The sequence below is a fragment of the Homarus americanus genome, unplaced genomic scaffold (genome assembly GCF_018991925.1).
Source record: "Homarus americanus isolate GMGI-L3 unplaced genomic scaffold, GMGI_Hamer_2.0 scaffold48406, whole genome shotgun sequence".
Classification (NCBI taxonomy): domain Eukaryota; kingdom Metazoa; phylum Arthropoda; class Malacostraca; order Decapoda; family Nephropidae; genus Homarus; species Homarus americanus.
This window is the reverse complement of record NW_024753828.1, coordinates 2,222,537-2,234,979: the sequence shown is the minus strand read 5'-3', so window position 1 is coordinate 2,234,979 and position 12,443 is coordinate 2,222,537. Positions and strand designations below refer to the sequence as shown.

The 12,443-nt window shown below is 38.7% G+C and overlaps 1 protein-coding gene across 16 annotated transcripts in view; it reads left to right on the top strand.

Moving 5' to 3' along the window:
• LOC121855582 (liprin-beta-1-like) overlaps window positions 1-12,443 on the top strand; it is a 214,986-nt gene that overhangs the window by 113,466 nt on the left and 89,077 nt on the right. For 15 of the 16 annotated variants that reach the window (XM_042350598.1, XM_042350603.1, XM_042350602.1 and 12 more), the window contains 3 exons: window positions 1,431-1,607; window positions 4,368-4,526; window positions 7,262-7,420. In XM_042350598.1, coding sequence (XP_042206532.1) covers window positions 1,431-1,607; window positions 4,368-4,526; window positions 7,262-7,420 — 495 coding nt within the window. The remainder of the gene's footprint in view (window positions 1-1,430; window positions 1,608-4,367; window positions 4,527-7,261; window positions 7,421-12,443) is intronic. The other variant, XM_042350606.1, reaches the window with a different exon arrangement.

Genomic DNA, 12,443 nt, shown 5'->3' with positions numbered 1-12,443 from the left:
ACTTAAATGCAACAGTTTCCTTTAACACAGATACTGAGCCCATAACTCATTGGGACACAAGTACTGTAGCACAATTACATTTGATGCATCCTAGATAAAAATTTTCATTGTCTTTGATAATTGTGATAATTTTTTCCTTACATACAGTTTATATTCAGTAACACCCATATTGTACCAACCATTGATGTCAGTATACACTGTATCTGTGGTCTTATTGTAACCAATAATTATCTTTGAATTACCACCTGTCTAAAATTACAAAGAATGCATCCAAAAATTTAAAATATCCATTTTAGGCTAATCTTGACCTCCACACAACTCCTTATTTTTTTTTACAATTTCCATGTCCATCCTTTCATTGAATACCTGTAGTATTTTCATATGGAGTAATACATCACAGTCCTATTTTTCTTTATAATTTCAATCTCAAACATTCACATCATTACTGACCAGTCCCACAACCTCCTCCTTACCTCATCTTATGCCACACAATCTGTCTTATCACTTTCTCTTTTTACTGTTGTTTCCATGGTCTGTGCACCAATGAAATCCAGTGCTTTATCCCCTCATGATACACATTATTCATTGTCATGCCACCCTTATGCTTTCCAAGTTCCATTTATAGTTGAATTTAATCATTATTCTTCTCTTTCAGTTCATGCACTTCTTGCTAATGGAACTCCTTTCTCTTTGATATCTTTCCATTCTCAAACAACTTACAATTCTAAAAATGTGTGGCATACATTTAATTTTTATTGTACAGTTTAATATTCCATTTTCTTCTTTTTTATTTATAATTCACCACCCTAGTATGCGAATGTGTCACGTGTCATTTGTGTTCCCTCCAGGCGATACACAGTCATGTGTACACACAGTCAAAAAGTATCTTTATAAATGGGTATGAGGGATTTCAAAATGAACACTGCGACCTCTGTTGTTTCGGTAGGGTTGTCAAAATCCTTCATTCATTGTCTAACGCAAATTTTTAAAGACTTTTTTTATTGTGTGTACCTCCGCCAGTAGTCCTTTGTAAAGTTAGAAAAAAGTTACTGATTGAGGAAAGCTGAATGTCACTCACAATTTCTATGCTGATACAGCATTATACATGCTTACTAGAACAAGGCTTAGCTTATTTGTCCTTTAGTTATTGTTTCTGCATTGATTAATTTATAATAAGATTTATGATAAAATAAATACTGTACTCTTATTGGTTAACCCTTTCACAGCGGGAGGTTACCCTAAGCTGAATAAAATCGTGTGGCGGTAGCCAGAATAAAATGGCAAGTGCGTGACACGCTGTGAAAGGGTTAAATTATTCAGATTAAAATACAGTAGTTGTGTATTTGTGCTGGTTAATAGTACAATACATGTTTTGTATACAGTACTTATAATATTTTCTCTGTTGTCAACTGTGTGAGTACTTATTACAGGGTGGCTCTCTTGAGGACCGTGTCATCCGACTGGAGGGAGACAAGGATTCTCTGCAGCTTCAGGTGACAGTCCTCAGTGAACAAGTTGAGGCACAAACAGAGAAAATATTAGACTTGGAGAACTTACTAGAGCAGAAAAAAGAACAATTGCAAAAGACTGAGGAACAGTTACAGAAGGTAAGTTGGGATGTTTGACGGTAAGATAAGGAGCAGAGCAACATTAGGTGACTTTGTCGTGGACTGAGTTAAGTTTTGACAGATTACATGTACTACCAATTAACACTCTTGGGTTTACTCCTACTAATATGGAACATGATACAGTAAGTCTGTATAAATGAAATAAATAAATAAATAATGATAATAATTCCTTCCTATGGCTATGGTGTTCTTGGAATGAGGGTAAAATACCGTAAACTCAGCGTGTTAGCAGCGTCCTTGTTGATGTGTTATTAGCAAGTTGTTGTTGTTATGATAGTTACTCGTACTAAGGTGTTCATACTACAGCAAGTACTGCAAAAACATGAAATGGCAATGAAATTCTAGTAGTCTTCGTCACACGCTGGTGATGGTTCTCTGCATTATTCACCAATATTATCATAATTTCAAGTTTCTTTCAAAAGCTAAAAGATGTTTCCCTATAAAAGTACAGGTTGGGACCCGATAGTCCGGCAGCTTCGATGGTTCGGAACGGTATTTGAATCTGGCTGTCGTTAGTTTCCAAGACTACTGCTTCGCCAGTTGCGGCACCACCATCTACTTATTTCTGTGTCACATTACAGTACAGTAAACTAGTGCCATAACACTAACACTTTGTCATAAAGAGGTCTTTTAAGCTTGGTCTAGATCTATGCTGATGTAAGTTGTATTGGTACCAGTAATAGTTCACATTTATGCATTATTTTGCCTTTTTTTTTTTTAACCTCGTCTTTGATAGTTTGGAATTTTCACTAATCCAGAACCAGTCTGGTCCCAAGCTTCCCGGATTGGCAAAGTACAACCTGTAAAAAGATAAATGTTGCAGGTATGAGATTTAATAGATAGTGATGCTTGTACGAGTTCAGAAACAGTTACTGCTTAGCTCTGAATAGCTGGGTGCCATACGTATGGACGATAATTCTATTGGGTTATCCAGGTAAATTTTGTTTTCTGGTGACAGCATCTGGGGGATTCATTAGTCTGTGGGAGACCTACAACTTCACCTATTGGATGCAGGGTGATTTTTTTTAGCTATTTGTTTGGTAAGAAAGTGCGTCTTATATGCCGTAAAATATGATAAGCATTCCAGCATATAGAGCACAATTATTTTTAAACAATTTTAAGTATGGGTACTGTAAAGTTACATCTTATTCATGTACAGTATTTTATCTATAGTTTTAGGTTACTGTAAGGTGAATGAAAGTATCTTTCTCCTGTGACCACCTTAGTCCAGTACCACCTAACAGAACTTAATGATACAGCAGTATCATATGTGTCTCTCAATCTTGTGTCCTGGATTCAATCCCTGACTTGGGACAAAAGCAAGAAGGATGTTATCCAATGTGACTCCCAAACTTGGTAGGTTTCCTCCAGGTGCTCTGGTTTCCTCATGTACAAAAACTGAACAATAAATTTCATAACAAAGAACAAACCAAACAGCCAAATGGGTAGTAAACAGGTAAGTGGTGGGAACAAAATAATTTTGATATTTTCACAATTGAAATTGATCACCTTTTTCTGTTTTCCAACAAACTCATGACTACCTTTACCAACAACTACTGTAGTTTAATTATCATGACCAACTTTTATCTAGAGACCATTTTACTCAGGTGACCACCAGACTCCAGAGAAAACTTTATACCAGTGATTCACCACCTAATTTCTGTGACCATCTTGCTGCAGAGATCACTTTACTTTAGTAATAATTTGATTCTAACTAAGCATACACCAGTTACTTCAGAGAAGACTTTATTCCTACAGACCACCTCACTCCAGTGATTAGCTTACTTCAATGGCCACCATAATTCACTTTATATATTACTCTAGTGACTAATGAGATTTTAACAAATTACTATTTAAACCTCTCTAATCATGTATCCGATGTTTGGTATCATTTGTGATTGAATGCCTTGACATGATTAATTGATTTGGATTTAGTACATCTGGCGTCGTGACAGTTGAGTCGTGTGACGCTGTACTGTATTCACTATTTTTGTTTTGTTTAAATATGTACAGTACAGGTGTCCCCCAATTTACGATCTCCCTATTTATGATATTCCACTTTAACAATGGTGATGTATTAAGACCACCCCCTATTTATGATGTAAACAATACGCATGAACAAATTACTGTACAGTAGTACAGTACAGTACTAAAGTGCCTCTATCGTCACCTACCATTCCTCTGTGTCACTTACTATGATGCTTCATTCTTCACCTACAGTGCTGCTAAGTGTTACTTTTTTTTCCATTTGGTAATTCTATGTATACATATATGGGTCAATAATTTTGTTTTGTTTTTATTTTTGGTAAAGGGGGGGGGGTGCCTAGATAAGTCGGAATTTGGGATAACTAGGCAAGACCAGAGCCCCATATGTGCTGAGTTATCGAGGGGTTTACTAAACCTGGAAAATTGACTGGACAGTAATTTTTTACAATAATGTTTTTTTTAATTTATATTACATCATACTGTACATCCTCTGCTTACTTTAAACCTTTCCCTGTATATTATAGAACTTTAGCAATGTTTCTCAGGCATCACTTCCCCATATTTCCCATTAGAGTGTTTGCAGTAATGTACTATATTGACTTTACCAGTTGAGAATGGAGGGGACAGCATTACCTGCCCTGATAAGGATGATAATTTAGCTATACTAAATCTGTGATTGATATCCATAATACTGTACTGTTCAGTGCATTCTAACATCTCCCTTTTGATATATTTGATTAATGTTTGTTCTAGGAATTGATGACAAGGTCGAGCTTAGAGACGCAGCGTCTAGAACTATTTAGCGAAATTAGTAATTTGAAGCTTCATCAAACAGCGTACGAACGAGAAAATATTGATCTTCGAGAAAAGATTCGACGGTCAGATCAGCAGTCAGATCATGTCAAAGCACAGGTAGGTACCATTATGTCTTGTATTTCATGTCTTTTGTGCTATACTGTATCTATCACAACAAATTTAATGGCCACAGTGTTATTCATCAAGTGGCCAGCAAAATTACATGACCAAAGAATCCCCTGGTGATACCTGCCTTTTTCAATTGGCCATCTGCATTCTGAGATAGAATCACTGGCCCCCCCAAAAAAAATTATGCTAAATTATGCTATAGATAGCCTTTTGTCCAGTCAAGTCAGCATTTAAGAAACAAACTTCATCCTTGATTAAGTGATACTGAATAACATACCATTTGCAATGCAGTGCACCCTTGTTTTTAGCCGATTTTTTATTTGCAATTTCAACTATTCACAGATTTTCTTCAGAAATATGTTTTCATTGCAACATGTATTACTGATTTCATATGCGATTGAATTGTGCGCGCGAATGAGTTTAAGCAAGAAACCCCCAGAGCACAGCTTCTCACCTCCCCTCTGTCTCACGCGCATCCCCCGCCATACTCTGTATACATATTACTGCGACCCGTGTGTTTGCTTGTAAATCACATAATGGCCCCAAAACGTCCTTCTAAAGGTGGTAATAAAGGTGATAATGCACTAAAGAAGCCCAAGAGAGCTAACAAAGTGTTTACATTAGTCAATAAAGTCAAAATAATAAAGCAACTTCAGAGCGGCATGAGCTATGCTGCATGTGCTAGAGCATATGGGATGAACGGATCAACAGTTCGCCACAGATTAATCATCATTCATTCATCATCATCTGCTGTGATGTACCAGGGGGAGAGTTGGGAGGGAGGATCAAGAGGACGGGACAACATAACTGGGCTCGTGAGTACAGTACAGTCACCTCTCGATTTACATGGATTTAATCAGCACATTTTTTAAATAACATTGGTATTAAGTTAGTACCTAGTTTTAAAATAACACAAAAGCTTTTTTTAAATAGCACGGTTTTGAAAAAAAGTTTCATTGTGCCAGGCAGTGTAGTTCATTACCTTTTTGCTTTCCTACCTTACAAAAAAGTAAAAAAGTAACATCACCTGAACCTCAGCCATCAACATCTGGCATCTTGAAAGCTTCCACTTCTCCCCCATCACTTGCTCTGTCATTTGATTCAGATGACTCCGTCCCCCAGTAACCCCCCACCTTTCCTCCACCACCACTAGTTCCCTCATGCCATCCCACCCATCATTCAATGTAAATGTTAGAACAAATTTTCATTAAAAATCTTACTACAGTGGTCCCTCGGTTAACGAACACAATTCGTTCCAGAAGGTAGTTCGTTAACCGAAAATTTTGTTAACCGAAACCATTGTTTCAATGGGATTTTGGGTAATTGGTTCCAGCTCACTGAAAATTACATACAAACTAAAAATAAATGCAGTAAAGTACACTTACTTTGAGGTGTGTATGTAGAAGGCTCCTGGTTGATGATGATGATGATGATGATGATGGGAATTAGAATGAGGGTGGAGGAGAAGGGAGAAGAGAAGGCATTGGGGTGGAAGAGAAGTCACCCCATGGCACCATTTCACCCATAAAATTTTAGTTCTCTTGGTGTAATTCAAGATTACTTTCTTTAAATCAACACTGCACTGCATTATAAATTGTCAATATGTAAAATAAATTTCAAAATGACCAATAATTTGCTTGGAAACACAGAAAAAAAGCGTTTAGTTGAAGAGAGTCTGAAGCAAGATGTTACCTCCACTGAAAAGACACAGAAACTGACGCCTGTTTGCTGTGTTGACAGGCTGTTTGGCGCACATAAAACTAGTTTCATTACCTTCAATTATGTTCAATAATTGTTAAAATGACTAAAAAAATTAATATTAAACTTTTAAAATTATTGAATAGTATAAACGTCTTGATATTTACTAAAATAGTAAGGAATTTAAGCCCTAGAACCGATTAATGTATTGGCGGACTGATACTAAAGCTGGTTGCCCGGTCAGTGCAAGCGAAAACATGTTGAAGTCGGTTCGTAAGAACTTCGTTAAGCGAAATTTTTTTCGTTAACCGAATTGAAGATCCTTATGGAAGGCAGTTCGTTAATCGAAATTACGTTAACCGAGGTGTCCGTTAAACGAGGTCACTGTATATATATATATATATATATATATATATATATATATATATATATATATATATATATATATATATATATATATATATATATATATATATATATATATATATATATATATATATATATATATATATATATATTTATTTATTTATTTATTATATATATATATATATATATATATATATATATATATATATATATATATATATATATATATATATATATATATATATATTTTTTTTTGGAATTGAACATTCTAGGAACTTAGTAAAGCTTAATAAACTGATTCTTTGGTAGTACAGTGACATTATTGACTTGTGTGTCAATTTAGAATGCAGTGGGAATTAATGTGAAGGTTAAAGTTTCATTTTGTATAGACTACTAACTATAGAAGTTGAGGGCATATGTGTGTGTGTATGTAGATTATTTCTACTTGTTTTAGTCCTTTCCTGTCACATTTTACTCTAGTCTTAGACCATTCATCCCTGCCATTCTCCTTCTTTGAAGCCTTTGTATCCTTTGATCCAGCCCACATAAAAGTGGGAGAGGATATAAGGCAAAGAATAGGTATATTATTAACACTGACATAAAGAGTGTACCAATAATATCTTACCTTGGCATACTACTAATATTAGATGTATATTCAGCTTGCAGCCCAGCTGACCAACTACTCCTCACCAAGTAGCATCTCTACCCTGTCCACTATCCCAGCCTCCTCACCCAACAAGTCCCCCACTCAACCCATCACTGCTACACCTGCTTCATCACCAGTATCCCCGCATGAAGCTAAGTTCATGCCTCCAAGGGTAAGATGCACATGTACATAGCCCATTAATACAAAGAATTGATATTTTGGACTGATTTTGTTTGCTTAAGTATGTTCAATTTGTACCAGAAAATGAGGTTTAAACCCATAGTTGTCTGGATTGGTCAGAAACAAATGATTCTCAGTGCTGTACTTTCTCATTGAAGTGTGTGATTTTAAAAAGATCACAAATTTAATTAAGTTCCTGTACTTATAAGAAAAATTTTGGCATGAATTAGAGTATCATTACCAAAGCTCACAATGAAAACTTTAGGTTTATCATGATGCAGTACTGTATGACAAAAGTGGAAAGAAAAGACTTATTTTTGCAATTTATTATTAATTACAGCTCCTCCCCGACTTATGACGGGGCTAGGGAAGGATATCCAGGTCATTAAGTCGGAAATGCTTAAATAATACATAGAAAATCTAAAATGGGTGTTTCTTTTTCTTCTCAGCACCACACAACACTCACTCTTAAGCTTGCCAGCCATTTTAAAGTGAATTACAAACGAAAATTTTGTCTGTGTACTGACTTTGGGACTCGAAAATGCGTAATTTGACCAAATTTTGGTACGACTGAGGCAGGTCGTAAGTGCAGGTGGTCGTAAGTTGAGTCGGTCTTTACTGTATGCACCGTCGGTCAGTAATATACTATTTGATTTTGTTGGTGTTTATTGTCTCAATACAGAAGGCACCAATACCTGAAATGTACAGAACAGGAATGCTACACATAGGCTACACCATCTCACACATATACTAGCACACAAACTCCAATGACTATACACTTGGAACAGTACATCTTCCCTCCCTTTATTCATGATGACCGTTCTGTATTGCCGTTCTCTTTAGTTCCATGAGCGGCCAGGTTTATATTAAGTCACGTCTCTCCATCCATTTAGGGTCATCAACTTCATCCGTTCAAACTTTCACTTCCATCCGTTCAGTCTTCAGCTCCATCCTGGTATTTCTTGGTTTTACTATAGTCCGACGTGGTGCGTCTAGCAGGATGGTTCCTCCTCGCTGTTCCCGTCCTGCCTGGACTCGTCCGTCCTTGTCCTTGGCGTGTTGGCAGCGAGTTGTTTTCGGTTTCGATGGGTGTTGTCAGTTCTCTCGGCCGTTTTGTGGCTTCCGTCTGTGTCACTGTCTCGCTGCCGTCATTTCTCCTAGGCATCTCCTGGAACTCTTCTCATCTGGGATGTGCTGCGTATCTTCTTGGGTCCTCGCTGTAGGAATAGCTGATGCCTCGCCTTTCACTTACCGTCCACGGTTTAGGATCATAATTAGTTGAGAGCTTGTCTTTCTTGGTTTGTTTCAGGACACTTGATCAGTTGGTCTCAATTCGCTAGTTTGGACTTATTCGGTCCGGGGTTTCAGTTTCTCCTTTTCTCTTTATCTCTCTTGGGTGCCACATCCCAACATGTCACTTCTGTGTCTTCTAAGTCATGACTCACTTGGGGATTTCACCTTGATGTTCCTTCCTTGAGGAGTTTGGCTGGCGCTCTCCGTCTCGAGTGTGGAGTGTTCCTGTAGTGCATCAAGAATTTACCGAGTGCCGTCTCAATCTTTCCCCTCAGTATGCATTGCTCGGATTGCTTTCAACATGGTCGCGAACCACTCGATTTCCCCATTTGCTTGGGGATGATATGATGTCACTTTGTGGTGTTTTATTCCCCATTCTTCACAGAACTGTGCAAACTCCTTGGCTCTGAACTGTGGTCCGTTATCTGACCACGATGACCGCTGGGATGCCGTGTGTAGTGATGCATCCTTGATCAGAGGTAAATATGAGTATCGTGTTGATAGTTTGACCACAAGGCTTCTGGCACCGGGATCCTGCATCGATGATTTCCAGTACATAGTCACCACTAGGAAGGTCCATATGTCACATGGATTACCTCCCGGCCCCTTCATCTCAGACATATTCACCGGATTGGCTTGTTTTTCTTGTGTCGAGGCATCTCACTGGTCGTAATCCGGTTATTCTGGTGGATACTGAGAAGGCCAAGATCCAAGCTGGCCCGCTTACTCAGAATATTCCCTCCCTGTTTTGCTGTTGTTACCAGGATTTTGTGTGCGACTCTCTTCGATCCATTTGACAGTGTTGCAAAGAACTCTCCTCGGAGTGGGATGGGAATGTTTCCATACGTTTTAGGTTGGATATTCGTTTCCTTGAGTACTATGTTCGGTCGTATTTTGACGATGTGTTCGAATGTGCCCCCGTCAATTAGATTGACGTTTACCCGAGTCAATCAACATCCTGACCGGTACGTCTTCTATCATCACCTTTTCCTCTGCAGTGTCGTCTGATGTCACTCTGAACACATAGGTATGGCCATCGTCAGATTCTTTTGTGCTCTTGGACGATACCTGGTGTACTTGATTGTCGTTGTTACCCGTCGAACTGTCCTCCATCAGTTGTCTGACCCTCTCTTGTCGGTTATGTTTTTTCCTGCACGCGGTGGCAAAGTGGTTGACGATTCCACAGTAGTTGCAATTTTTTCTAAATGCAGGACACTGTCTCTGTCCATGTCGATGGCCAGTACCATTACACCCGAGACAGTTCAGTTTTGGGTTGCGTGGCATGTCCTTACTTTGTTGTCTTCGAGTGCTTTCCCAGTCCTGCTGCTGTTGTTGTTTGTATCTTGTGTTTACCTTGTTCACATTGGTGCCTTCTTCACCTTGTTCCATCTGGCAAGCTTGGGCTTCAGTTGATTCATAAGTGTAAGCGATTTGTAGAGCTTTCTGTACTGTTATGTCTGTCTCCTTCAGGTATGCACGACGCATTTTATGTGAAGTACATTTCTCCGTCAACTGGTCGATGATGGCTTGGTCAAGGTTGTAGTTGTCGAAGTTGCACTTGGCCCCTTGTGTACGTAGGCGGGTTACGTAGTTGTGTGTACTTTCCCCGACCTCCTGCGCCAGCATCCGGAACTTGTGTCGTTCAAATACTTTGTTTGTTTTCTCACTGAAGTATTCATCAAGTGCTATTCTCATTGTTTTGTACGTTGGTTCTTTTTTGTCTGTCGGTATCGCTGGATGCAATGTCTTCATGATTTCCTTCAGTTTCTTTCCTCCATAGAATCTGATGAGTGCTAGTCTTTTGGCATCTTCAGTTATGTTGAATGCAATGAAGGCATCTTCAGCATGCTCTATCCAGTCAGTCCATGCTTGTGTTAGGTCAGTCTCCTCTAGCTCTAGAGGTTGTAGTGTTGGTATAGCAGTGGCCATGTTGTGAATAGATGTATGTCCTTGATCCTCGTCGCCAATTTACTGTATGCTCCGTCGGTCAGTAATATACTGTTTGATTTTGTTGGTGTTTATTGTCTCAATACAGAAGGCACCAATACCTGAAATGTACAGAACAGGAATTAACACACATAGGCTACACCATCTCACACATATACTAGTACACAAACTCCAATGACTATACGCTTGGAACAGTACTGCGGTCGTAAGTCGGGAGGGCTGTATTCAACAACGGTTATATATACTATTGTACTGTACTTGAATAACCAGCTGAACTTTACAGCATAAATGTTATTTAGGTTGACACTGCTATATAGTTAGCTCTTGATTTCCATGGGATTTACACCCATGGTGAATGGTGCAGTTATCAGATTGACAGAATTGAAAATTAATAACATGAGGAAAATGAGGTGCATTCTCACCCATGAATTCCCAGCTCCCCAACCCATTAAATTTAGCAATATATAACCCTGACTTCCTTATTGTAAAGTTATGCTTGGACCTGCTGAATACCTTTACATCTTAACATATTGAAAATGGACTTGGATGTCTTCAGTGCCCTAATTATGTTTTAGGTAAATTAACTCTCGTATAAGATAAACAGAGCAAACTTAACATGAGCTCAGTGATGAGGCTGTTGCTTCAGCAAAGAATATAAAATTACTGTACAGTGTAAAGTTAAGGTTTTGTAAAGGTTGAATTTAGAAGTGCACTGTATATCTATCCGGCTGTACTGTATTTAATGTACAGTACCTCTCTATTTACCAACCCATTACAACCCGCTTATCCGCAATGATATTTTCACCCCTATTCAGTATTCACAAAGCATACCCCACTTATTCACAAATTAAAAATTATGAAGCTCTGCTGTAATATTTCAAACTAGGCGGGCTAGCCACAGCTCTTATATTCCGATGTAAGGCCCTCTTCATTCACGAGCGTTTTTTCCGCATGTACGACCCATCAGTGAAATCGCCAAGCTTTCTAGAATTCCTCATATGATGAGTATGTTTTCCTGCATCAGTTGTGGTGCATTTATGGTAGGGGCTGGAAGTTCCTGTGATTATTTTTGTCAGATGCAAGCTAACTGAAGCGTGAAAAACAAGCCCTTGTTGACTGGAGAGTCAAGACCTATCAGGTGCTGCTCCTGCTGCAGTAGGTGCCCCAACCAATGTTGGCCCATGCCCCAGTCCTTCTCTCAACCCCTCCGCCCCACCGGGATATCATCATAATCCTGCCAAGAGTGACAATGTCATTTCGGAAAGAAGTGGGGTCAGTGTTGAACAGTAATGAACACTGTTTAAGCCATTGAATTCAGCACTAGACAGTACCACCAAGAACTGTGACCCACCAGTTATGTCCCTACCCAGAGATAAGCACCCTGAACTGGTAGTATAGTGTTAATCAGTCCACCCTGGGAACAACCATTGGTTGACTCTACACCTGATCACAAGATAACACATCACCACTCTGCAGAGAGTGAGGTACTGTAACACCAGTGTCTCCATCTCCACGTGAGGTCCTTTATATCAACACCTACGGACGAGTTAATGCACTACATGACCTACATGACACAGTAGGGCAAGATACCAGCCCCTGCCATCAATGTTAAATTATAATTTGTAAGTTCAATTCATGTTCCTTCTCCTTTTAGTATTGAAAGCGTTTGTTAAACAACCCACCCACCCCATGTCTTTGTATGCAATAAGTCCTTTCTGTCCAATGTATATTTTCAGCCTTCGGGCTGCTGAACTTTTCAATAAACCGTTAATTTA